At 38.6% G+C, this 26,474-nt stretch overlaps 5 protein-coding genes and 1 non-coding gene across 6 annotated transcripts; 2 read left to right on the forward strand and 4 right to left on the reverse strand.

Moving 5' to 3' along the window:
• Positions 1–891: 891 nt before the first annotated feature.
• On the reverse strand, positions 892–3,238 carry LOC101294638. Its single transcript, XM_004294917.1, has 5 exons — positions 3,119–3,238; positions 2,816–2,910; positions 2,223–2,373; positions 1,540–1,632; positions 892–1,267 (listed from the first exon to the last, which is right to left on the reverse strand). Exons 1-5 carry the CDS (start codon positions 3,186–3,188, stop codon positions 1,137–1,139), a joined length of 540 nt encoding a protein of 179 aa, XP_004294965.1. The 5' UTR covers positions 3,189–3,238; the 3' UTR covers positions 892–1,136.
• Positions 3,239–3,758: 520 nt separating this feature from the next.
• On the reverse strand, positions 3,759–9,184 carry LOC101294343. The gene is made up of 16 exons (XM_004294916.1): positions 8,454–9,184; positions 8,032–8,160; positions 7,861–7,934; positions 7,660–7,729; positions 7,488–7,543; positions 6,874–6,945; positions 6,622–6,716; positions 6,468–6,534; positions 6,244–6,373; positions 5,940–6,158; positions 5,709–5,851; positions 5,414–5,588; positions 5,211–5,301; positions 4,869–5,026; positions 4,311–4,499; positions 3,759–4,185 (listed from the first exon to the last, which is right to left on the reverse strand). The coding sequence occupies exons 1-16, from the start codon at positions 8,919–8,921 to the stop codon at positions 4,126–4,128; spliced, it is 2,196 nt and encodes a 731-aa protein (XP_004294964.1). The 5' UTR covers positions 8,922–9,184; the 3' UTR covers positions 3,759–4,125.
• A 2,302-nt stretch (positions 9,185–11,486) lies between these two features.
• LOC101294923 lies at positions 11,487–12,387 on the reverse strand. The gene is made up of 2 exons (XM_004294918.1): positions 11,939–12,387; positions 11,487–11,832 (listed from the first exon to the last, which is right to left on the reverse strand). The coding sequence occupies exons 1-2, from the start codon at positions 12,197–12,199 to the stop codon at positions 11,743–11,745; spliced, it is 351 nt and encodes a 116-aa protein (XP_004294966.1). The 5' UTR covers positions 12,200–12,387; the 3' UTR covers positions 11,487–11,742.
• Positions 12,388–12,559: 172 nt separating this feature from the next.
• On the forward strand, positions 12,560–13,739 carry LOC101307682 (pentatricopeptide repeat-containing protein At4g21065-like). Its single transcript, XM_004296119.1, has 2 exons — positions 12,560–12,753; positions 12,923–13,739. The coding sequence occupies exons 1-2, from the start codon at positions 12,560–12,562 to the stop codon at positions 13,737–13,739; spliced, it is 1,011 nt and encodes a 336-aa protein (XP_004296167.1).
• Positions 13,740–13,785: 46 nt separating this feature from the next.
• Positions 13,786–16,148, forward strand: LOC101295207. Its single transcript, XR_184301.1, has 3 exons — positions 13,786–14,304; positions 14,392–14,481; positions 15,966–16,148. It is a non-coding gene; the product is annotated as an uncharacterized LOC101295207 (transcript).
• A 1,852-nt stretch (positions 16,149–18,000) lies between these two features.
• LOC101295497 lies at positions 18,001–18,903 on the reverse strand. Its single transcript, XM_004294919.1, has one exon. The coding sequence runs from the start codon at positions 18,748–18,750 to the stop codon at positions 18,382–18,384; it is 369 nt and encodes a 122-aa protein (XP_004294967.1). The 5' UTR covers positions 18,751–18,903; the 3' UTR covers positions 18,001–18,381.
• Positions 18,904–26,474: the final 7,571 nt, after the last annotated feature.

Consider the following 26,474-nt stretch of genomic DNA (forward strand, 5'->3'; position numbering starts at 1 on the left):
GAGATTTGTGTCATTATTCCAAGGTTGTATTTTTTGTGAGTCCAAGTAAAAAAGATTGTATTTGTAATCACACATAGGAGTCAGTAGTCACACATAGGAGAAACCTGGAATTTGTAATCCACAGCTTGTATTAAGGCCACAATATGGCTAGATAAGGGGACAAAGTATTGCTGAGGAGAGCAGAATATATCATTCCAACATGCTCAAATATGGAACTTGGTTCGTGCTCTAACGAGTCTAATCATGTTTTTTCTTTTGTCTTTTTTTTTTCTTTTTTCTGGTTAGTGTACAATCCTAGCTGTATGGTTTCACCGTTGTTACACTTCTGATCTAATACCTATGTATATTAATCATGCAAGAACAATTCAAAAAAGATCTTTAACTTGGTCTCTAAGATTCTGTTTGTAAAGATATGGCTTGGTTCCCCGTTTGATATTAGCTTAAGCTTTAGTTTGGGATTCTGAATTGCTTCTCACTGGCTGCTGAGCTGCTCTGCTGAACATTCTTGTTCGGCTGCTGATCTACTGTATCACTAGACATGGATCATGCTTGATTTTCCATGGCATGATGTAGAATTTGTTTTGCTTTGAAGAAGTATGAAAGTAAACTATTATGGCTAGACCAAGCTCCAAGCATCAAGCTACAAGTCATGAAAGTAAGCAACTACACATCACTTGGTATTTTGGTTTTTGAGATTGAAATACAGAAACAACAGATGACTTTGAGATTACTACAAACAGAGTTAACAAAAGACTAGCATCTACGAAATGAGAACCTAAATATTGTTACCAACTTCGAGTTTCAATTGATGCAGCATATTAAGCCTAGAACAATACACACACCATGCACCACAGTACATACCACTCTCCAGCTCCAAAAGATAATCTTCAGAAAGTATTACCACTGAAACCGGCAAAATAAGCTTACACAGAGTTTGCAATGGGCAGCCCTGCTAGTACAACACAATACAGTAGTGGAAATTACAGCTACCTATACATATCTTTGCCTTCTTAACCAATCTAAATTAATTGATTAACACTATTGTGAGGTGTGAACTAGAAACTAACGGTCACATTGCCGAAAAAAATGAACCCTTCTGTGGAGGATCACTCGCCGGTGTTGTTGGATGGCTTCTGTTAAGAATTTGGCACTAGCCGACCATTGTACATCTTCTCAAGTAGCTGCTTTGCATCAGGCCTCCTGAGAAGACCTTTGTTGTTTGGTACACCAGTCCCTAAACATACGGGGCATACGAGTTTCCCACGACCTGACCACAAGAAGAACCAATCACTCATCAAATAAAATGAGTATCCATAACAGTAGGATACAACACAACAGAATGTTGAGATGGGAGGGAAAAGCAATGGCTCCAAATTCACAAGTATCTGCTACGGTTTATGACGGCTCTTATTTGTCTATTTACTTGATTCAGTTTCTGATGACTACAAATGCAACAAAACTGTAATAGTGTATCGATGTTTTTTTTCAAGGAAAATATGAAACAAAAACAGAAATATGAGTATCAATGGGAACTCATACCATAACAATTTGGACATTCTGTAAACTCATACACATCTTTAGCTCGTTTTCTGTTGAGAGCTTTCCATTTTCCGGTTCCACCACACATATCACCTAAATGAAAAGCAAATGAACAACTCATTGATGAAGGTATACCACATGTAACAGTACATCTAAACTGCAACAGAAAAGGAAACCCAAATGATGGATGTGTCCCAAGCAATGTATCTATGTCCAGATCTTTTTCCAACATATAGTACCTAAGAGGAAAAGAAGAAGCACTCTGTTTCTCCCCTAACAAGCCAAAGCAAAAACTTAGGCATAATCTAAAGCATCTCAATTAGTTGAGTCTAACCAGAACAACCAGCTTTTGAGATGAAGATACCCACTAAAGAAAATCAGGAACCTATTACCAACAAAGAAAAGAGGAACTCATATATGAAGTGATTATGGCAAATGAAAAACTCAAGAGTTTGTTTTCTAGCTGAACCTTCGAACCAATATAGTCTTTACAACTTATCTGCACACGCGAATATTTGGCTAAAAGAAATAATACCAGAGGAGTGGATGCACAGTTTATCTGCCTACATGAATATTGGGGAGATAAATATAATATCTGAGAAGGATTTATAGGGAAGATCCCAATATAATAAAATCGAGATCATTTGCAACCATGGATAACAAAAATCAACATTTATACTTACAAAGCACAGCTCCACTTCCCCCACAATTCCGGCACCCAGGTGGTCTGTCTTTTCCATCCAGTGCAACTGCCCTTGGAGAGTTGCTTATCAAAGCAGCAGTTGAGCATAGACATGTGAGACACAATCGTCGAGAGATTAAGACCTTGGATGCCTATTGTCAAAAGCATATCCATGGTAACTTTTACAGTAATGTATTTGAATTCCATTAACACCAAATTACACACTTCAAACTAATATTACAATACAAGTGAATTAGGTTGCACAAGTTGAAGTTTCGAGAGAGAGCAAATGTTTATATTCCACAGAAGACCAAAACAGGAGAAAAACTATATCTTGTCTTGAACAAAATACAAAATCCACTGATTCAAGACAGATAGAATAAACTATTCAGAAAGCCCACAAAAAGAAGATATTGAGCAATGAGTGTAATTAAGAACACGAATGAGTATCAAGAGACTTACCCAATAACATGCATCAGATCACATGAAAGCAATAAGAATCAAGCCAACACACATGCCATTTTTTGTTGGAAACTATTGTAATTGCTTATAAAACACAAAGATAATTCAATAGAAAAAATAAAAGATGAATACCTTTGATGGTTTAGCTGAATGATCCGAATCCCCCGGACTGCCACTCTCGTTGTCAAGATTGGATCTTACGTGAAACCCGACTGACTTTGAGTTCACTGCCAAATTTCACACACACAAATGATAGTTAGAAACTTAGAATCACTGTCTTTCAACCAACTAATCAACAAAGGTATACCATTTCTACATGTGCTACTGTATTCATGCTTTTATAGATACATGCAACTAAAGAAACAGAAAACCAGATAAAAGTACTGAAAGCAAATGACTGCTTTTTAGTTTCAGAGAGAGAAAGAACACACTCACAGTGGGCTGGTGATGATTTTGGCAGGCGTTGCGGTATGGCTGAGAGATGAGAAGAAGAAGAAGAAGCCATCTTCTCTCTTTCTATCTCTGTGTTAACTGGAAGTGATATTTGTTATGTACAGAGTGAAACGTACTACGTGGACATTGCTTTGGAGGGAGAAAAGCTTCTGGTTTTGGATACCATATCTCCCAGTAATCCACTGCTATCTTTTTCATTGGTCCCTGCATATTCTCTCTTTCAAATTAGACCCCTAGATGTTTACTCGTTTTTATTTAATTAGTTTCTCTTAATCTTTTGGTCGCTTTGGATACGTATGCAATGAATTATGGAGATTTACATGCTGAGACCACTACCCCGATTATTCTTATGAGAACTCAAAGACTATGGCAAATGTATTTTCTTAGCGGTGACGCCGGTGAGCTTAAGACTCCCAATATAGGTAGTGATCTACTTTGCATATATGAACTCATAGATTACACAAGCATAGAGCTTGTGCATAAGTGCCTGCAATGAAAGTTTAAATCCAGTTCAATTTGAAGAGGCAGTATCTGATCTCTACCCTATGACATCTAAGAGGGTAAGTTTGAGTCTGGGGGCACCATGGTGTAATCTACTAATCTGCATTCAGCATATTTCTCTACTTTCAACCAATAGTAGTGATCCAGACCTTGAACGCAAAGCGCAAATGACTTGCAGGAGTTACAGCACATCTGTGACAGGATGGGCATTATTACATCTTTGCATAACTGTGAGAAAATCAATATGGCGAAAATGCACTGAGCTGCATACTGTAGTTTTACTAATAATTACTGGGGAGTAAGATATCAAATAAAACGGCCACTAATACGGCTTACACTTATGGTACAACAGAGTTGGTGCTGGTGCAGCCAACTCCTCTCCTACAACAAATTTTTCCTTACAGACAATATTGACCCAGGGGACCAAAGAAAAAAGACATCAACATGATTTCTGACTGACTTACAAACTCCATGCAATTGAACGGAGTCTAAGATACAGTGCGTCCATAGCACAAACATGCAAGATACAGATTTTTTGCCCATTTTTCCTGTGCAAAAAACAAACCAAGTCAGTCCAAGATCAATGATATATCAGTCTTCAAAAATGAAATCATTATTGAAGTCCTGCACTTCATGCTGATACTGCATTGTCTAGAATCGCAAAAATCTATACCTTGACATGTGTGCTAGGAAATTGTGATGTACGCAGGGTCTCCTGTGTTTCGTCACCAGGTTTGCGCTTGGGAACACTCAAGATAAGAGCCGCTTGGTCCCAGGTTGCAGCTGTTGATGTTATCCGGAAACCATTGTCCCAGCGTCTGTGGATGCCTTCACTTGGATAAAGAAAATCCAGCTCCACCACCTAAGATAAGCCAAAATGACAAATGAGAGAGGACACAACACGTGTATACTGCCAACTGTAGTTAGATGCTTAAAAAGTAGCACATCACTTTGCCATACTTGGGGTTAACTTGTAAAAAACAGGGTCATAGATGTAAGATTAAATTTAACCATCTCTGGACAAACTCAACCTAGCATGAACAGTATCAATAGATCATGATAGATCTCTCGGACTGGTTACCCTAAAAAAGATCATTTCTCTTAATCAAAAATTAACTTGAAAATACCCTATGTTTATTAATTGTGCCCCTCCTGAGAATGTGATCAATTCAAACACTAGTATTCCTATTGGGTGAACAACAGCCATTGAGTATAACATGAGTATAGGCACCTGATCACTGAAGCCAGCATTCCGAGACATTACAACACCCCACCGGCTCCCAGCAGTTGCCATTGAAGTTACATGAAAACCTTCCCTCCACTTTTTGTTTATCCACTTGAACGGGAAAGAATCACTCACCTTGTAGGACTGTTGAGTATACTGGGTTCCTGCACAATTAGGATCAGAGTTCCATTATCTAGTGGCTAAAAAATGGATTGAACTGATGTGGATGCCAAACTAGACAATAGTCTACAAAGGAAATCTAACATTACAGAACACACTTCCACATAGTTCATGCACCTCATCATTAGACAGTTTAATACCACAAACTAATCATATAAGTGAGCATACCTTTGGACATCACCACAAGGGAACTTCCATTGTTAGCACCAGCAATAGAACTGATGTAATAATTCTTCTCCCATTGTTCCATGATCCATTCCTGTAATTAGAACAACAATTCTGACTCAGATCTTTACAAAAATGAACAAGTACGACAATTGCTTATAGAGTATAGTATCTTGTACAAGTATATGACATGCAAAGAGATCAACCTTGTGCAAGAAAAAGGGAGAAAGCTCATAAACTTGGTTTGAAAAACCAGTTCCAGCATCCATAATAAGTGCCCACAGATTAGAGCACGAAGACACGCAACTTATAAGCAGACCATCTGCAATCCCTCTCTCCACATGTTGTGCCAACCTTGCATCAGCGACGTTGTAGTGATACCTAAAAATAAATCAGCAAAAGGTAAGGAACGAATAGTTGGGGACTCTTGTTCAAAACTTCATGTCTTTTGAATCTGTTTGAGGAGTACGAAAAACCATCCAACGTAAAATGAATTTATACCTTTGTTTCATAGGCATCCGAGCATTGTAAATTGAAATCCATTGCGTAGCGGGTACTCCTAGCCGAACTTTCTTCCTTGGCTGCCCATCATCATCTTCCTCAATATTCAATCTGCCCCGTTTCTGACCAACCTGGCTAATAATCTACAAGCATTTGTAGTAAACAACATTAGGAGCCCATAATCATCCAGAAAGAACTCTATAACAGTATAACATGTTGCATCAAATTTACCTTCTGAGCACCATCAATTTTTAATGGCCTTACAGCAGGATTTGTTCCTATCAATCCCTCAAACAGTGATATCAATTTCGAATAGTTAGGCTCTTCATCAAATTTCATGTTCACTACAATCTCAAGAAATTGCCTTAGGGCTGCAGGGCAGAAACAGCACAGCATTTCAGGTGATGTTGCCATCTTCTTTTTACAAACTAGGAAAGATTTGTTATCACCCTGAAACAGGAGCAAGTATAGTTCAGATAAAGTGTACAAACTCACTTGAAGAGATAACCAGAATCAATTCTAGATTATTGCATACCTGATAGCCCTGCCATGGCAACCTTCCTCGATGGAGAAAGATAAGTGTATAAGCAAGTGATTCGAGGTCATCTCGTCTACTTGCGGTTCTTCCCAGGTGAGCATGAACACTAGCATATCGAACGGTTCCTCTGGAGATGACACAGTAAACAGATTTAAGGTTAAGGATGAGAGAAATCCATTTGCAATCCATAAACCAGGAAAGGAAAGGAGATATTAGCTCACCTAAACATATCAGGACGTTGATCATAATCAACATGAAGCCCACTTGAGCTATCTTTCCACTTTGTTGCTGCAAGATAAAGTTGTAATATAATCCATGAGATATGAAACTAGATTATATAACTAGATAGAAGAGGGTAAAAAGTATTCTGTTCACCTAGTCCAAGATCAACAAGGTATAACTTCTTCTCTTGAGCGGTATTTGGCTGACCAAGCAAAAAGTTCTCTGGCTTTACATCTCCATGCACATACCTGATATTGAACAAACCATGTTCAAATTGATTTGGAAATCAAAAGCGAAATTCCTTTTAAGTGAACAAGAAACTAACAAGTTTGTAAAGATCTTATATTGTTATTAGGCAAAATTAGACCACGAAAGTGCTGAAATGATATGACTGTATTGACATACCCTCTAGAGTGCATCTTCTCCAGAATTGATAAAGATTCAACAGCTATACAAGCTACCATTTCTGCAGACATCCTGAGTACATTCAAACATAACCAGAAAGTTTGTAAGTAAACGTGGTTTCAAGAAGCACAGGAACTGAGCACATTAATGGAACATACACGTTTAATTGTTGAAACCAATCCTACACTAACATGAACATAAAGATTAAGTCAAACAATGTGCATAATTCAACTGCACATAAATTGCAGTATATTCAAAAACACAATATTGCATAACAACAGATAAGATAGTGCCTAGGCAAAGAAGTCCACTAGCCAAATGTCTACGTATCCTATTCTCTATAAGGCAGTAAAACCACTATCTCATTAAGAAATTCCCATTAATGACAAAAGTGGAAAACTCATTAATCATCATTAAGAAATTCCCATAAGCGAAAAACTAATGCCTTGAAGCAGGTTTCTAGAGATTTTCCAGCAGTAAAGCCTCCCCATGCAAGCCCCAGAAAATGTCAAACAAGGTTTCCAGCTCAATTGCATAGTTGAGCCAAGATATTATAACAACAGCAAATGAATGGACATAAGGAGTGGATGTTCAGGAATTTCATAAGTACTCACGCTTGCCCTGAAGTATTCCATACATCCCATAAGCTGGGTCCTAGCATGTCCATAACCTGCAAATATAGAAATTAGAAAGTTCAACATAAGAAATTTCTATCAATAACTGAAATTTGATACAGATGATAGGACATTCTATTTTAAAAGCAGAAGATAGGATAGTTGAACATACCATAACATAATAGTCCCCTTGCTTTCCCTTATAATGTACTCTGGGAACTCCATGACTACCACCAAGAGTGCTGCGAAGCAATAAGTAATAATCAATTTTTTGAACAACTGCGTAACGTATATTGGTACATGAATGTAACGGTTGAAAGTAAAAAAAAAAAAATGGAAAGATTAATGATCTAAGGGAAAGAAAAAGACTCACTTGTAAACTTGCCACTCATACGGAGGACCATAGCTGCAGCCTTTACTGTTTCTGTGCTCGAATTTTAATGCTACCTGATAAATACAAAAAATCGGAATCAAGAACACTAATTTACAAAAAAAAATGAAATAACCAAACATTTTTTTGCAAAATAAGAAATTCCAAACTTACCTCGATAGCACCAGGACCACTTGTGCGATCAACTCCACCTGTAACGCGACGACCAACAAACACCTGACCAAAACCACCTTTGCCCAGCTTCCTTTCCACCTTATATTGCGGCGATCCTCCTACTTGAACCTTCACAAATCGAACCCAGAGCATAGATCAGTTAACTAATCATTTCAAGCTGAAAGATAATCTCTTTCCCTTATCATGATAAATTAAACATCAATTCCAGTCACCGAAAGCATCAATAGCTAAATGTACAGCAAATCAATAAATTAAACAACACGAATGCTTCATGCATCAATATCAGAACCATCATTACCGCAATTAAACAAGGGAAACAAGAAAAAAAAAAAAAAAAAACACAATTCATCAGAAACCAGCTGAAATAAACACAAAAATAAAGGGCGGAAATTTCCGGCTACCTTTTCGGGAAACGGCGCCGTACTGCCCTCTTCTTCTGCCCCGGTAACCTTATTAGCGCTCAGGCCACCACTATCGTCAGCCATCTCAGCTTTTTCGTCCTCCTCTTCTTCTTCTTCCTCCTCCTCCTCTTCTTCTTCTTCCTCCTCTTCTTCTTCTTCTTCTTCTTCCTCTTCTTCTTCGACTTGTTCTTCTTCCTTTTCGCCCTCTGAATCGGACTCCTCCTTCTCCGAAATCACAATCACGTTCTCCTTCTCAACCTCCTTCACCGGCTCCGGCACGTCTTCCTCCTCCTTCAGCTTCTTCACGGCCGACCTCGTCCTCGGCCTCACCACAGCCACAGCAGCCTCCCTCGCGACGGCGGCACGCGTCCTCCTCGACGGCGGCGGCGGCGGCGGAGGCGGGACCGAAGGCTTGTGAGCTTCTACCCTAGCACGACCACGGCGGACACCTTTTCGAAGCTCCGGCATTGCTCAAACCCATAAAATGAATTCTCACGGTGCTGCAGCGACTCGATCATTATACCTCACGAAGCTTCCATGGACAAATCGGTCGAATCGGAGGTCGATTGAGGCGGATTGGGGTTCGATTTAGGGTTTGGTGGGTGGAAGATTGGAAATTTTGGGGGTTAGGGTTTGGTTGAGAGAGAGGTGAGAGAGGCCAACTGTGAGACGATGCGGGAAAACAGAGAGAGGAGAGAAATGAGAAAGGAGAGAGAGGAGAGGAGGGTTTGGTTTTGGAGGGTGTGGACCGTGTGGTGTGGTGGGAACTCATTCGTCAATCCAATTTTGGTCAAGTAACGCATTATTCAGGGCTCTCTCTCTATCTACCTTCTTTTCATCTTCTTTTTCCTTTTTCTCTTTGGTTTTTGGTGACATTTTTGAAAGTGTATTAGATTTTTTCAAAATGATTGATTCTTATGTAGAGTGATTTCAGTGCTTTCAGTATGGTGATTGGTGTGATTTGTGCATGCATTTTGTGTTGTTGTTGTGCATGACGGTCAATCTGAGGACGTCGCGAGGCTCAGATTTGAGAGAATGATCGCGATTTTGTGATTGTAACAGAATTAATCATTTGCGGACAAAATTCATTTTTTTTTCTGAAAAGAATTCATTTTACGATAAATGGCTGGGCACGTTAGATCTCAAACCAAGAATGATCTCAAAATAAGAATCATTGTTTCATGGTTTTATTTAGCAAGACGATCTAATCATTAAATGTATTGGAACCTATGGACGCGGATTCAAACATCAACTTTCATCCAAAATGTTTTAAGTGTACGTTAAATGCTCGTCATTCGTTAGATCTCATAGAAAAATCAAAGTGTTGGTGTTTGCAATTGTAAAACGATCTAATAATTAAATTTTTAGTTTACGTTACATGATCATATAAGTTAGATCTAAAAAAAAAATCATTGTTTTTTGTTTTTTTATTTTATTTCGTAAGACTAATCTTTAAATGTATTGGGATCATGTGAATGCGGATTCAAACATCATTTTCTTTCAAAATGTAGAGTTTATGTTAAATGCTCGCATTCGTTAGATTTCATAGAATGATATGTGTTTCATGTTTGTAGTATGTTAGAGTTAGACTATCAAATCGTTATACGTATCATGTGGAACATGGTCTTGAACCTTAGAAAACACATTAAAATCGTCAAACCGGTGGAACATGGGTCTTGAACGCATTTACTAGTATTGATTTACATTACCATCACCGGCTTGTTGTCACTAGCATTAGCATTACTCAACTTCAGGCAACAGTCACTTGCACTATTATTATCATCGTCTCACTTCTTTATCCCATCAAGTCTGCAAATACTGGGCTTGGCTATGATCCTGTAAAAGAGTGTTGGCAAACCTCAATAAGATTGTGCTATCCAAGTGTGTTTCCTACCGTCACTATAAAGGTGGAGGCCAGTCATATAACACTCGAATTTAGTGAGATTGTGTGACCAAACGAAGATAATCGTCCCAATGTTTAGTAAGATTACCAAGATGCAGCAATATAGTAACATTTGGGCAACATCCCAACAAGGTAAAAAGATATCATTTAGCTGCTACTGAAGCTGAGGAACAACATATACAATGATTTGAGCCAGATAAGATGCAAGATGATGTAATCAAAGAAATCTAAGTCTGGTAAGAGTTGTAGAATCGTCATCAAGACCAGCTGATGTTATAGGTACGATCTTAATTATCACAGGAGAGATCCAAGGACTGCCCAGATCAACGATCAGCAACGAATTTCCATCGACAGTAGATGTGTTGTATGCTGCAAGCTAGAGACCAGTCACCATCCTGGCCATAAGCATTTACTTTCAGCAACCACACATGCAAGAGACTAGAAGTCATCCCACTTTCAATTGATCAGATGATAGAGCCGAGACAACTTCAACCAAGAGGTGGAATACATACTGAAGCTCAAAGCCAACTCGTGACTAAATCAGAAACCAACGTTTCAGCCGAAGTTAACTCATACCAACCCCAACAATTCAAAGAGTTCCTGCAGGCACCTATATATAGTTCAACACCATCATTGCCACTTACAATAAAACCTCCAGCTGCAAGTCTGACTTTGCTCTAATCCACATTCAGCCATACTATGCCAAAAGGAGGATCCCGGTGCTGCCTACTCAAACTCTAGTTAAGTCCAAAGTACAAGCTATAGGAGAAAATTAGGGAATTGATAATTCTTCATCGAGTATCTACCTAGATCTATGTTCCAAAAGTACCCGCAAGTAGCTGTAACAATAATACTAACGATCCACAAACAAATGCCTAAGGTTAATCAATTACAAGCAGGAATCAGAATCAAATGAAATGAGGCCAATTGGGGGGGAGGCAACAATACACTTTGCAAGCATTAATCTTGCACTAGACATTAGATGAAAGCAAGAGTGTTTCATAGCAATCGTGGTATTACGGCATATCAAGTCCTAAGCTTTTTTTTCATGACACGGATAATCGAATCTCTTCAGAAATGCATAGAAAGCAATCGAGACTTACTCAGCTGGTATTCACCAGCCTCCATTACACAGAGCAATTCAAAACTAGTTATATGGTTCGTAGCAAAACAATGTGTTTCACAACTCAGACCTTCATTGCAACTTTCATCCAGTTACACACAAAATACTAGTTCAATGCCTTCTAAAGAAACCCACAAATCCAATTCACATTGCAGTAGAAATGTCAACTCTTGGACCATCTAATCTCATTGAAGCTACTGAACATTCAACTAGTAAAAACAAGAGCGCAGTAAAAGTAAACAGCATTTCACCCCATTTTGGCGTCAAGCCTTTTCCTGATGCTCTGGAAATAGTGAAAATGGAGGCAATCTCAGCACAGCTTCCTCAGTCTCAATTGGATCCGACCTCAGAATCTATCAAAAACAGTTAAAACACACAAACCCCAATTCAGAAATCAAAACCAAACCCTAAAAATCACACCTTTAATATTCACACAGACAAAAAGAGAAAAAATATTACTGGGTCTTGAAGCACAGGTTTGCTATCATCTTTGGCCGGAACGAATTGAGGCTTCATCGTCTTCTTCTTCTCTTTCGCCATTGAAACCCCAGACTCCGAACCTTTCATTGTTTCTGATAATTTTGAACAGTGAAACTGAGAGTTTATATATAAAGGGTTCAATTCTTCTTCCCCTTCGTTAATACGACGCCGTTTTGCTATTTGCTCCATTACTTCAGAAAAAATCAGAAATAGACTGAATCGATCGGACCCTGGACACATTTAAAGCTCCCTCCCATGGTTTCCCGCCAAATTCAAGCCCTAATTCACCGATCGAAATCAGCGGCTCATCTTCTCCAGCTCCACTCTCCGGTCGTCAAAACGGGTCTTGATCACAACCCAAATTTCGTCTCCGATTATATCAACTTAGCGAGCTCGATTTCAATCGAGTTTGCTAAATTGGTGTTTGGTTATGTACCGATATGTCCTCCGCTTTTTGCATGGAATTCGATTATTAGGGTTTATGCAAAGAGCTCGGTTCCGATTGAATCTGTCAGATTCTTCTCTGAGCTGCACAGAGTTGGGCTTAAAGGTGACAACTTTACTTACCCTTTTGTTGTGAAGGCCTGCGGTCGATGTGGGATGGTTGGAGGTGGTGGGATGCTGCAGTGTTTGATTATGAAATCTGGTTTCGATTCGGATCGGTATATAGGGAATGAGGTTTTCAGAATGTATGCTGATTGCGGTGAGGTTGGGATTGCGCGGAAGGTGTTTGAGGAAATGCCTGTGAGAGATGTGGTTTCTTGGAGTTCTTTGATTGCCGGATACGTTGCTTGGTATGGATATCTAAACCTTTGTTTGTTCTTTGCATTGCATACGAGTTTAGGTATCTGGTCACTGCTGTCAAACTTTGCTTTAGACTCTTTTGGTAGAGTAGTCATCTAACAGAACTCAAGCTAAAGTTTAGTACATTGTCATGAATGTTGTTGTTTTTTTTGTTTGCAGCAACTACCCATTGGAAGCCTTGAGGGTATTTCGAGAGATGAAGCTAGCTAATGAAAACCCAAACTCGGTCACTTTGGTAAGCTTGCTTACTGCGTGTACCCGTCTACACGATATTAGCATAGGGAAGTCGATTCATTGCTACATTATCGTCCATCCCATAGAGATAGATGTTGCTTTGGGAACTGCTCTGGTCGAGATGTATTCTAAGTGTGGGCATGTTGAGAAAGCCTTCCATATGTTCAACTCAATGAGTGAAAAGAATTTGCAGTCTTGGACTATTATGATTTGTGGTCTTGCCGATCATGGTCGTGGAAACGATTCTATCTTGTTGTTTAACCACATGGAACAAGCTGGACTGGTACCCGACAGCATGGCATTTTCTGCTATCTTGTCAGCCTGTAGCCACTTAGGCCTCCTAAGTGAGGGTCGACAATTTTTCAATCAGATGGTGAGAACATATAATATTGAACCAACAATGGAACATTATGGATGCTTAGTAGATTTGCTTGGAAGAGCTGGTCTGGTTGAAGAAGCTTATGAAATTATCAAAAACATGCCAATGGAGCCTAATTCAGTTATACTACGGAGTTTCTTGGGTGCCTGTAGGAACCACAACATAGTTTTTACTTTAGATGATAACTTCAGGAAAGTCCTTACATCAGAGTCTCACCTTGGAGCAAACTATGTACTTGCAGCTAATGTATCTTCTGTCTCTGGTTGTTGGGGTGATGCTGCTGATATGCGAGTATCCATGAAACAGAAGGGTGTGATAAAGGTTCCTGGATGCAGTTGGGTGGACTCTGGAGGTGGGTGGTAGTTCGTCTTGAGATATTTTTGAAGAGACTGTAAGGTAGTTTCAATTTATATACAAGGGATGAGTAAGAGAGCCAAGATTGACAAACAAGCATACGAGAAATCTGGTGTTCAGAAGGTAACAAATCGTGGATTTGAGAAAGCATATAATTTTGGCATCGAAGATCAAAAGTTCAATCAGTAAGCAGTAAGGATTTGGTGTTGTTTCATTGCTTTTCCGAACAATGTACGGAAAGAGCCCGGAATATGAGAGCTGCAAGGTTGACATCTAAAGATGCCATGTAAACTTCAAAGGAGTACCTTTGTCCAATATCCTGATTTAACATATGATTAAGGAGCAGGCCCTGAGGAGTGTAAGAAATGAGATTCGGAAATCCAGAAATTTGTTTCCTGTCATCCAAATAACCATAAATTTTTCTTCTAATTGATTATTCCTCCAGAGTCTAAACTCTCAATTACCGGGAAAGCTAGGTAGAAGTAATGGAAGGTCACACTAATCCTATTGCACAAAATTACTGATTCTTCATCAACAAGTTGCCTGTATGTCTCCTGTACAGCATCATGGACAAGTATGATTGTCGTGCCTCACTCATAGTGATATTTATTATTCCAGATGACTTGAGTTGAATACTGACTTTCTTTTCTTTTTGTTTAAGTCCAATAGCTCTCTGGAACTCGTTCCTGGAATTGTTGGCTATTTTGAACTATGATACCCTGACAGCTCCAAGCTTCTGCAACATTTGCTGGTAATTTTTCCTTTGGCTTCTAGTGATTCCAATTCAATGGGATTTTTACTTGTATTTCCTTTCTCATACCTACTAACCTTCCTTGCATTGCCCTCTTTCTAGTTAATAGATGTCTTTATATTCAAAATTTGCTTCTCCTTAGTGTCTTCATTTTCATTTGATTGCTGTCTTTTCTATTGAAATACTTGACGTGGAGAGACTGGTAGATATACTAAAATGATTGCCATACTTGATAGTGGGAATATTCATAAAGGTATGGCTGAGTCTGTTTTACTTCCCACTAAGCATTAACCTGCAGAAAAGTAAACAGGAAACATGGAAGTTAAGAACTTAGGAGATGAATTATGTTTGAAAAACAAACTTCACGTACAGTCTGGACGTTTCCTGGATATTTTATATATGTGCGAGGCAGTTCCTTCAATTTAACTCGCATATGAAAGTCTCTATACGAGTATTCTAATATGGATCATATAAATTTAGCATCATGATGCTATGGTGCTATCTAGCAATCAAGTACAATACTTCACATAGTAGTGCATATACTCTGGTTCATTCACGTACTTTTGATCAAAATATTATTTTTCTTGAACTTTTTACAATAGTATCATACATTCACGCCATCACTTAGCGTATGAGTTGTGAACAACTTCCTTTTAGGCTTGAAGAGTATCCATTCTAGTTATTTCATGATGAACTGGGATGTGAGGCCTAATGAGATTTGGAAATCTCAGAATATGCTTCTTAATCATTTATCCCCCAGTTGCAAACTATCACCTACCCACCAAAGGATACTTCTCGCTATCAATACATTTTGGAAGTTCACAGTACCTCTAGAGCACAAAGTTGCTCATTAGTTTATTTCAGGCATGATGGATTCAGATAAATTATACATCTTGCCTTAACGTGTGCCATTCATTGCTGCTGAATTACCAACTTTACTTGAATCTGACTGTTCATTTTGGTACTTTTCTAAATATAGTTTTATACCATGAGGTAATCTCAATTTCAAACATGTGAAGCATCCCACTGGCCCCCCACCAAAAGTTTCTTGACACTGACACTTCTATGCATTATCATATGGTTTTATCGCTTCAGCATTCAGTAGGGCTAAATTCATGAGTCATTCTGGTGAGTATCTCAGTCCATGTAGTTTACATTCCAACTAGCTTGGTAATTATTCTCTGTTATAGAGTGGAGAATGGGACAAAAGTTGCAAAATTACTGTCTCAATTATTTATCCTGCTGCCTAGTACTCATATGCCAAATCCACAAACTTAAATACAAACTGAAGATCATTTATATGTCCTTTCACTACTTGTAAGTCTTTTCAAAATTCAAACACACTCACCCACACAAGCTTCACCCTCTCTCAACATTTAACCACTTCCTTATGGCTTCAGCTCCCAGATCAAGTTCTTTGCTTTCCAATCTCACAGATAACTGGCTCCTACTTGCTACTACAACACTCATTTGTGTATTTGCAGGTTATGTTGTTTATGACGCTGTAATGGCCACTGTGTCTGAGCTGCTGCAACGCTTGCTGGTGATTTCGCCTTTGCTGTTAGTGATTGTGGTTCATTGGCTATCCACAGGCAGCCAGGTCAACATTGGGATTCCAGGGTCTGAGCCAGGAGCTATCCACAGAGCTGGGGGATCACCTTGGGGTGTGGCCTTTGTTCTAGTACTGCTGTTCTTTCTCATATCGTATCAGCCTTCTTTCCTTGGCCTTCTTGTGTAGCTCAATGTCTTTCTGTTCAGAAGGCAAGTATCAATAACATTATGTCAGCTTCTATCTGATGAGCTGAGATATTATGTAATTCCTATTACCATGCTTGTTATATAATCAGTAATTGATCTTTCAAAGAGTATGCTTGAGTCTGTTCACTTTTACATTATAACATGGCAGGAGCTAACCATGCATAGTTACCCTACTTACCTAAGTGTCAGATCTTAGCTTGAGCTTGATATACTTCTTCTGCTAGGAAAACTACTAAAACTAGGCAGTGACGGAACACTTCTAGAGTTTCAATACTCCGAAGCACTGTTGAATCGTTTTACCTTCCATTGCTGCAGTCAGCAATCTGCATAAAGAGTTTGGTTATAATTTCTGGTGACCTTTAATGGGTCGGGTCCTGACCATCCGTACTAGTGTCGTGGGCCTGTTTTTAACTTAGTGCAATGATTCAGGCCAAACGTCACGTGCTGCTGACACCTCTGACACGTGTTGAAAGCAACACTTGTCATTGTGCTTGCTGTATTGTATTGTCTATTTTTATACTTGGGGAGCTTTACTTAGTCCCTAATCAATATCTTATTCTTTTTCAAGTGAGATATTGAGGTTTCTAGTTTGATTGCTAGAATAAGTGTACTCCTGCACTTTCTTCTTTTGCGAAGTGGTGATCTAGTCACGCTAAAACTATAATTGAGTAAAGCGACGGTTATTTCTACGAGCTAGTTTAAATCCAAGTGTAATTGTGTCGATTGAGTATGAATTTATTAACTAGAAAAATTTAGAATATCATATGATGTATGTATGATTGATAATGTGGATGTTGGTTTGGACGGAAAGATAGGATAAGACATTAAATAATTGATTTTTTATGTCCCTTTGTATAAATGTCTTATCATTACTATCCCATCCAAACCAGCATCTACATTACTTGAGAACTTGTCACTCGCATATTTTTCAGAAAATATTCTAAACTGAAGTGGACATGTAGACAAACGTCTTGCATTTCCCTCCAACCTATTTGATTTTGGTATACTTCTTCTTATGTTCCCAATTGGAACCACATGGCCATTTGCCAAACCAAGTTAAACGTTTAAGAAATGGAGCCAAATATGACACTCTCAATTGATCTCATATCTGTTTATATACATGCCTACCTCTGCTTGCGTAAGGAGTAGGAGCACCATTAGATACATTATCCATGGATTAAGCACACTTTCTAAACCATACAAAATGTTGCCACATATTTGAGCTCTAGTCTAATATGAGATCATCATAATAGAGAAGGCCGAAAGAGTGGAAAGACCCACATACGTACAGAACCCCAGAAAAAGATCAAAACTTTAAAGCTGTATTGATGGGAAAAGACTGGAACAAATTTTCTACTTTCAATTGTCTTCAATGATTTTAATCGCTCTTGTTCTGCAGAGGATCAGATCTTAACTAGTCGCTAATATTATTTCACTCATTTCTAACTGAGAATAAAGGAGAATTGGTAAGAATGTTTTGCGTGATTTTTTCTCATTGATATGATACAGACTTAAATATTTGCTGCTATACAATTTAGATCCTACATATCTGCTATTACATTTAAGGAATGATGAACAGCTGCAATTCTGGGATTTTCAGTTACAAGCAATGTAATCATGCATTTGATATGAATCTCCAGAATTAATGTAGGGAGGAATTCTGGGGATTGCAGATTTATTGCTTATCAATTTCTTCACGTCTGTCACTCAATTTACTGGGGATTTCATTATTAACCTCTTGAGGTAGAGCAAAGTAATCTAGCACAATTAGCCAACATTCTGAAACAATAAAAGATTTGACAGAACTTGGAAAAAGTTTGTAAATCGATCATAAGTTACACAGATAGAAGTACACAGGTATATAGATCATATGTATTTCCAGAAACAACAATAAGCTATAGCTATGCGCGTACATCAAAATAATATTCTCCAAACAAAGCAGCTCTGTAGTTAAGTAGCTAGTCTTGTATTGTATGCCTAAAAGAACAAGGAAAAGCCATTGAAGCCAAAGCTCAAGTACTCTTAATCTATTACAAAAATTACCGTTACATAAAGATTACCCTTTTGGCCGATTTTATACACAGCTAGCTAATAATAACATTACATAAACACCCCCATTCGATCATGTTCTTCGTCATCGATCTACTTACTGTATAAGGGAAACCAACGTTCTTGGAAAGAAGACTGGTAAGAGATCATGATAAAAAGAAACATCAGCACACATGCGACGCCCCACGGAGACCCTCCGGCTCTGTGCAGCGAGTCCTGCTCCGGCAACGGCACAAAAAACGACATGCCACCAGACAAGCAGTGAACGACGAGTAGCAGAATCACGGGGACGATCATGAGGAAGAGCTTGACCTGAGTCATCATGTCTTCGATGACGGACTCGTAGTTTATGTACCATGTGAATCCCAAGATGAAGAAGAGGATGGAGATGAAGAAGCAAAGGTGGAGAGGGATGGAGAAATAATCCCAGTTAGAATCGTAGTCGTTGTAGTACCTGGCCATATTGTTGAATCACTTCAACTTAATTAGCTCGAGTATGAAAATTTGAATGTTGGGTTTTGATGAAGGCCTCGAGCTGGTTTATATAAGGGTGTAAACTGTCAAGGGTCATGTAGGCTTCTTTTCTTTCTTCACTTGCTCTGTAGGGGGTGGCAGATCCATCGGGATAATTCCAAAAGACGGTGAGAATTGTTTCATGGTTAAGATTCTTTGATAGGGGTGTGGACCAATGGAGAAGGAACACGTACGACCGACCATGGAAAGAAATATGGGGAGGAGGAGAAGATAGAATAAAGAAAAGGGAGCAGTAGGGTTTTTATTTTAGTGATCGACCTGAGGCAAAACTTGCAAAGCAGCAAAAGGGAACATATTATTGGGAAAGTTGCGCCTGAAATGGTGGTCCAAGTCAGCTTTGCATTGCTTTGTTTGTATTTTAAAGGAATCTCAAGCTTAATGAAAGGGATACATATGCATATTCATAGGTAATTTAAAAAAGAAGAAGAAGCATATTCATAGGTTTTATGCATTCACTGCTTTCCATGTACTACTACTAGTAGCTGTTGCTTGACGGTTGTTGATGATTTTTTTTTGCGAGAAATGAGAAATTTAAATATTAAAAAATCGGTCTAATTAATTACAAAGCATGTAGATGCAACGCAAAATATCTATCTACTATTAATAAAAAAAAAGAATCTCTAACTCAATTAAACTGGAAAGAGCGAGATGTGACTGACATCTCATTAATCTATAGACCAAAAGTCTTGATCTTGCATCCGACAACAAAAATGCAACGATACTAACAAATATACTGAAAAAAATTCTAGTTTCAAATAAAACTAAAAGCAATCAATTACAAAAATTATTTATACATGTAAGTAACAACTATACAAAAAAATATGGTGCTCATGCTCTGCCTCTATATTCATGTAAAATTTGCGGTTTTAAATTTATCACACAATTTTCAAACTTATTAGGTTGATCGTGAGTAATAAATTTATATTTAATTACATGAAATTAGTTAAAATTTAAAAAAGAATTTATCATTAACTCACACCGCATTCCTCATATGCAATTACGATCTTCACACATTTTTCAGAAAAGGAATGATCGAAGTTGCAGATACACTGACGCTGATATGGAAATGATGTGATTTATAGATTCCATGTTAGATTTCAATTAGAATACCAAATGATGTGATTACTAGATTCCATGTTAGATTTCTACTAAATATATATGTTCACGGGGTTTTGGTTTGTTAATCTCCTCTACTTGTAATTCTCTTCTTTCAGAACTTTTTATGGTTTAGGTCGCTTTTGTGTCTCTTAGCCCTTGACTCCAGCGGCAAAAACCGTAATACAAGGCCATTGAAAATTGAGGCCTAGACTTGTGGCATGTATCCAAATTAAACCACACACGCATAAGCCTCTTAAAATCATTTAGAGCCTAGCTAGCTCATTCCTTGTGGTTTAATTATCAACTGTCAATTTAATTTGAAATGGCCGGTTAAACAAACTAATCTGGAAAGCGACGTTGAAAATTTTCGAGACGTGGCATATTCTACTCGATCCCTATATGCATCACCATATCATATATATGATGACATGCCTGATCTTATTTGACCATAAATCAAAATACAAATGATCGACTTTTGTGACTTCGATCCACTTCTCATCATTTCCTGTTGTTATGTTCATTTGATCGACCTAAAACGACGTGTACTGTGTACAGGTGGAATCACACTCTTGACTTTAACAATATTAATCCTCTTCCTGCTCGTCTCTGTTTGGGATTGAGTAAGAAACTGCACTGACGCTGATACGGAAGAATGGTATATAGGTACTTCATGAACTTCATTTTAGTTGAAACATAACAGAACATACAAACCATACATGCTTAAACAGAGGCACCTCCATCTAATACAATTTCTCTTTAAGTTTATTTCATCATTTATGGTACGGTTTATTTATTGATATAATTTAATTTGTTACATTAACGATTATCAATTTGGATAAAATTTTACATTAATGATCAATACATTAGGTTTTACAAACTGAACGGTGAAGATATTAAAATATGACTGAAAAATGAATTAAATAAAGAACTTCACATTTTAATTTCAAAACGAAACTTGGATAAGAACTGTATTGAATGACTAAGACCGAGTGGTGAGTGGTTACTAGAGCATAACCCCTATCAAACCTGAAAAGTCCACTTCCTCCTGTCACAGACAGCTCCCTCACTTTGTTGAAGATCGAGTTCCTCCCCATGCCATCAGAGTTATGGTGCTGCCGTTATACTTCCCATGAACAAAAGCAAAGTTCCTGAGACAACAACAAACTACTGTCTTCTTGTGAAACAAACCCGTAAAACCCTTGAGCCCTTCCCATAAGTTTTGAGCTCGGGTCGGGGCCTTGGGTTAGAGCGTTGTCGAACATTCTTATTAGGCCAAATCTTGTTTTGGAGGAGTTAGAGGGGGCAGGTTGCACTATTGTTACGGCAGAGGGATTGCGACATTGAAAATTGTCGAGACGTGGCATATTCTACAGTTTCTACTTGATCCCTATATGCATCAGCATGTCAGATACATGATGACATGCCAGATCTGATTGACCATAAATCAAAATACAAATGATCGACTTTTGTGACTCTAATCACATTTCGATCCACTTCTCATCATTTCCTGTTGATATGTTCATTTGATCGACCTAAAACGACGTGTGTACAGGTGGAATCACACTCTTTGACTCTAACAAATATCCTCTTTCTGTTTGATTGAGTAAGAAATTGCACTGATGCTGATATATGAAAAAATGGAAATATAGTTACTTCATGAACATCATTTTAGTTGAAACATAACAGTATATACAAACCATACATGCATAAACAGAGGCACCTCCATATAATACAAGTTTATTTCTATCCAAAAAATATAAACATACATAACTCAAACCATGTACGTACGTATCTTACATTAAAAAAAAAGTACTAAAAAGTGCATATCTTAAGTGTCTAGGTACCATCTGAAGTGTTTACCTTATTAAATATTTGCCACGCATGTATGTCATTTTAACGAAAAAACCAACTAAGGTACTATGTTTGTTAATGACACCTCAAATTTTAGATTTACAATTATGATCGATATGTAAAGGAGCAAAGATATACGAAATAAATTTATAAACATATTATCATTATAATTCCTAAACATATATTTATATATTATTTTGGGCCCTATTGTTTTTCCCTTATGATAGAAATGTTTATAAATAGGTCAGTTCGTTCCAAGCAACTTAAACCTTTGAATTACGTACTGTTATTAGAAAGAGAACAAATAATTATTAGAAAGGCACCCTATTAGAAAATCATGAAACAACGAGCACATATCAGTTAATTTCATGGTTGACACTTTACTGTCCGTACTTTAAACTTGAGGTTGGATGAATAGTTCTATGAGTCTATACAAGTCTACAAATGTCGCCTAAAGAGCTTTCTCTGCTAGGGTTAGGAGTGAGCCGCTTCCGGCCTCTCTGCACCCTCCTCCTTCGTCGGTGGAGAACTGTCTCAACACCGTCGTCGGTGCCGATTGCATCGAGCCCGACTTTTGCTGTGCCAAAACTCTGGTCGTGGGTAACGTATCGACCTGTGGTCACTTCCTCCATTCAGATCCAATGAAGAGAGGAAGAGGTTGGGGGCGGTACGCGACCATGGTGGTGGGTATCAAGCTTGGTGACGGTAAGCGAGACAAGTCCAATGAGGCCACAGAGGGCTCGTCTGAAAGATAGTGTGGTTTTAGGGCTAGTCGGGATTGGTGGTCGCGGTTCTAGGCTTCGTCTGGTGGATGTGCGACAACTATCTTGGTTGTTGGAGCGCATATTTGGATTGGTGGTCGAGTTGGGTTGCGATTCGATCCAAAAGTTTGGTGGTGGGCAACTGTCTGGAGGAGATCTGAAGGATGGTAGATTTCGACAAAGGTTGGGAAGTTTCCCAGGTGATGATTTGGCTGGAACCTAGGTCGGGGCGGATCTGGGCTCAACTGTGTGAGCTGGTTCGGATCTTGTAATACCCCGGTATTTCTTAAAGGTAAATAAATTGTAACTACATTTATACGTGCCTATATATAAAATTAGTATTAAGATGTGAGGTGAAACCAAAATTTCCTGGTAATATCGATTAGATTATGGGAAATATATATTGAAATGCAAATAAATACAAAAAAATAAAATAAAAGAATAAGAAGAAGAAAAAAAAGAAAAAGAAGAAGATTTTTTTTTTTTAGAGGAAGAAAGGTCTAGAAGGAAGAGGAAGAGAGAAAGAAAAAGAGGAAGGTACGGGAGAGGCACGGGGGGAAAAAAATGAGTTCATACCTAGACCGGGTCATCCTCGACTCGAATAGAGACAACGGATCAACCCGACTTTTTCTTCGTCCTCCGGCGACGACGTGGCGGAAGGTTGGTGGAGATGGCTTCATCTTGTCCTTTCCGACCTCCCTGTGATTCCAGTTTGAAGAGTGGAGCTTTGAAGGAGAAGAATCGAAGAAGGAGAAGAGAGACTGTGTTCGCCGGCGAGTCCGATTCCGGCAGCGTCGACGCCTCTCATTAGTATGGATAGCTTCATCTCGATCTCAGAAACCTTTCCATGTTCCTGGTTTTCGAAGAGAAGCTCGGAGGAGGAAGAATCGAATAGAAGAAGTTCTGGGATTTTTCCGGCGAGGGTTCGATGTTTTCCGGCGACCTCCGAGTTCAACTCAGGTATCAAGTTGATCTTCTCTTCGAGCTTTGTCTCTATATATACATGGAATTGAGATTGGTTGAGTTTTGTTGAATTTGAATTTGGGTAGTGATGGCCGCGCGTGGGTGATGCTGTGTACGGCGGCGGTAGGTGGTTGTTCTGGTAGTTTCTGGTTTTGTTAGTATTCTGATTTTAAAGGAGCTGATTGAGATGCTTGAATTCAATATTGGTAGGATTTTGGAGATTGTGAGATTTTGGGCAGTGTGTGCGGCTGTTATATTCGACGACGACAATAGTGGGGGTTGAGTATTTTTGGGTTCTGGTGAGCTTGGCAGTAGCAGTAAAATCCAACTGTGTTGCTTGAATTGCAAGAAAGGAGGAAGTTGGGTGATGGAGAAATGGCTGTGTGTTATGTTAATATGAGACATCATTCTACTTGAATTGCTTTGATTCATGCAGTAGAGTTGTCGTACTGCAGGCTTATTGCTATGACCTTTTGGGAAGGTTGGACGTGCATGTGGAGTTTGATTAAGACATTGAGTCTTTTAGTCTGAGATATAGAAGTACGAGGGTTTGAAAGAAAATAATAATAATAATAATAATAATAATGATAGTCTTGGGTGCTGAGAGTAAATTAGGATGTTGGTTAGGTTTTGGATTTTTCGAAGACTAACGATATTAAATGTTAAAATTGATAACCGGGTATAGGAATATTACTATTAGACAGTTGTTGGAGTGTGTTTATGCATTGAAGTGAATATTGGAGTGTTATGTATGGATTTGAGATTGGTTTTAGTTGAGATGGGTGTCCATAGTAAATTTAAGTTAGAATACTTGGTAAATTTGAGTTCAACGTGAAGGAATGCATGCTTGATGATTGGCATAAGTTGAGTTTAATTATTCTCTTGGAACTTTATATTAGAATGATAATCATTTGGTATAGTTATGTTGATGCGTGAGGCTTTGTATGGCCGGGTTGATTTGATGAAATGGTTTTTATGAGTCCGTAAGTATGGTTTGATTTTGGATTTATAGTTGTAAATGAGATGTTGTTAGTGAAGGTAGATAAGTAGATTAAAATGTTGAACTACGAGTGGCTTGATTCCTTTTAAAAGGGTACGTAGGCAGCTCGATCAAGTTTTGGGTGCAACCGCAAATTAATAAAATAAAATTTAGGTTCCCAACACGACAAAATGTTTGTCGTTTTGTTTGATTATGAGATCCTATTTTATTTTCTTATTTATTTTATTCGTTTATTCTTTTAACACCTGGGGCAGGGTGTTACAGATCTAGATCCAGGCCTAGGGCCTGGAGTCACATCCCGACTCTTAAATTTTTACCTTATTTACTAGCATGGTGTTAATAAGAGTTTTACCGTCTTCGTTAATGAACTTATAGTTTCAAATGACCCTAGAGATGTTTTGATGGATGATTATTTCGGAGAAATTATTCGTAGGAGAAATATTTGAAAACGGTAAAAAGGGTAAATTTTAGCTAGTAAAAATGTGATTTTTATTAGGGTATATTTTGGGATGTTTTATTTTTTGGAGTGGGTTTTTAGGTGGTGGACCGGGTTAGTTTGGAGTCAAAAGCCCAAACAATTTCTTCTCATTCTCTCTCTTTTTCCCCGAGCCCTCTCTCCCTGCTGGAAGTTCCCCACGCTCGTCCGCAGCCATCCAGCCAGCTCCGACCGCCGCACCGGTCCCAAACGGTCGGCCTTCGTTCCCTCTCTCTTCCTGGACCGGTGGGAGCCTCCCTAGCACCAGCGTGAGAGAGAAATCGCGCCCAAAAGCTCCGACTGTTCCGTCACAGGAACTCCCTCCTCTGGCCACCATAGCCGGAGCTGCTTGGCTCAATTGGAAGCTCTACTCCCGTGCATCAATCCCTCAAAATGATTCACTCCCTCTTGGTCTAGGTAAGGAGAATTGGGTGTTAGAAATTCTAGAATTGGGTGTTAGAAATTCTAGGGTTCCATTTTTATGTTTTAGTTTGTTTGACCCAGTTAAACTTGGAATTGGACTTCGTGCTAGTTAGGGAAGTTGTAGAGTGGGTTGAGAGGAAGATTGTGTTAAATTTTGGTAGACATTGGAGGTCGCCGGAGTAAGCCGCTGGCCGCCGTTGCCGGCGGAGCAGACGGCGGTGCCGCCGTTGTTAGGTAGTTTTTTAGGGAATTAAATTTATTACGTTGAGAAGAGTCTATTGATGTGAAGTTTGGAATTTTTTGAGGAGTTTTGGATAGGTTTGAGATTTTTCAAAGATTGGAGAATTCAGTGGTTAATGGGGTAGAATCTAGCCGTTGGATTAATATTGTTAAAACTGTAGAGAGTTATATTAAGGCTGCCGGTACTTGTGGTGAACTGCGGGCGTTATTTAATTATTAATAGCGAAGTTGGGCAAGGATGAGCGTTTTAAGGCTCACTTTTAATTTTGCCTATTTTTATATAAGTGTTGATTCTTAGTTGGGGATTTAATTATATATTTGAAACAAGACGTGAGTAGGCTCGAGTAGAAGAGATCTCGGATCGACGTCAGGCTTAGGCCTAAATTTGTGAGTGGACTTTTATTTTAAATAAAAAACATGCAATATTTTGATGATTAGTTTATTTCTTCTGCTGGGATATATTACTTTTCTGATAATTGGCAATTTTACTTATTTTAGAGAGTTACCGAAAATGAGATTTTCGGTGGATATGTATATGGATATTTACGAGGATAGCCATACGTGTTTTTTCTCCATAATGAGATAAAATTTCATTATGGTGTGACGTGAGCATGAGACGCAAGCGTCGTAGCCCTATATGAAAACTATTTTCATATAGGGGATATGCACGTATATACACCTGTCTTTTCCACCATAATGATTTAGCGTTTGAAATTCCATTATGGTGTGACGTAAGCGTGAGACGCAAGCGTCGTAGCCCTATATGAAAACTATTTTCATATAGGGGATATGCACGTATATACACCTGTCTTTTCCACCATAATGATTTAGCGTTTGAAAT

Source organism: Fragaria vesca, linkage group LG3, assembly GCF_000184155.1.
Source record: "Fragaria vesca subsp. vesca linkage group LG3, FraVesHawaii_1.0, whole genome shotgun sequence".
Lineage (NCBI taxonomy): Eukaryota > Viridiplantae > Streptophyta > Magnoliopsida > Rosales > Rosaceae > Fragaria > Fragaria vesca.

What these genes read in the sequence shown, in the direction of transcription:
- LOC101295497 (XM_004294919.1), bottom strand. Translation starts at nt 18,750, where the DNA reads ATGGCCAGGTACTACAACGACTACGATTCTAACTGGGATTATTTCTCC.
- LOC101307682 (XM_004296119.1), top strand. Translation starts at nt 12,560, where the DNA reads ATGGTTGGAGGTGGTGGGATGCTGCAGTGTTTGATTATGAAATCTGGT. An exon ending in ATTGCCGGATACGTTGCTTG is followed by an intron (nt 12,754 to 12,922) that starts GTATGGATATCT and finishes TTTTGTTTGCAG; the next exon opens with CAACTACCCATTGGAAGCCT.
- LOC101294923 (XM_004294918.1), bottom strand. Translation starts at nt 12,199, where the DNA reads ATGTGTCCAGGGTCCGATCGATTCAGTCTATTTCTGATTTTTTCTGAA. An exon ending in AACCTGTGCTTCAAGACCCA is followed by an intron (nt 11,833 to 11,938) that starts GTAATATTTTTT and finishes TGTTTTTGATAG; the next exon opens with ATTCTGAGGTCGGATCCAAT.
- LOC101294343 (XM_004294916.1), bottom strand. Translation starts at nt 8,921, where the DNA reads ATGCCGGAGCTTCGAAAAGGTGTCCGCCGTGGTCGTGCTAGGGTAGAA. An exon ending in TGGAATACTTCAGGGCAAGC is followed by an intron (nt 6,946 to 7,487) that starts GTGAGTACTTAT and finishes GAATGTACTCAG; the next exon opens with GATGTCTGCAGAAATGGTAG. An exon ending in TTCCTAGCACACATGTCAAG is followed by an intron (nt 4,186 to 4,310) that starts GTATAGATTTTT and finishes TTTTTTGCACAG; the next exon opens with GAAAAATGGGCAAAAAATCT.
- LOC101294638 (XM_004294917.1), bottom strand. Translation starts at nt 3,188, where the DNA reads ATGGCTTCTTCTTCTTCTTCTCATCTCTCAGCCATACCGCAACGCCTG. An exon ending in AAAATCATCACCAGCCCACT is followed by an intron (nt 2,911 to 3,118) that starts GTGAGTGTGTTC and finishes GAAATTTGGCAG; the next exon opens with TGAACTCAAAGTCAGTCGGG. An exon ending in GGGAAGTGGAGCTGTGCTTT is followed by an intron (nt 1,633 to 2,222) that starts GTAAGTATAAAT and finishes CTTTTCATTTAG; the next exon opens with GTGATATGTGTGGTGGAACC.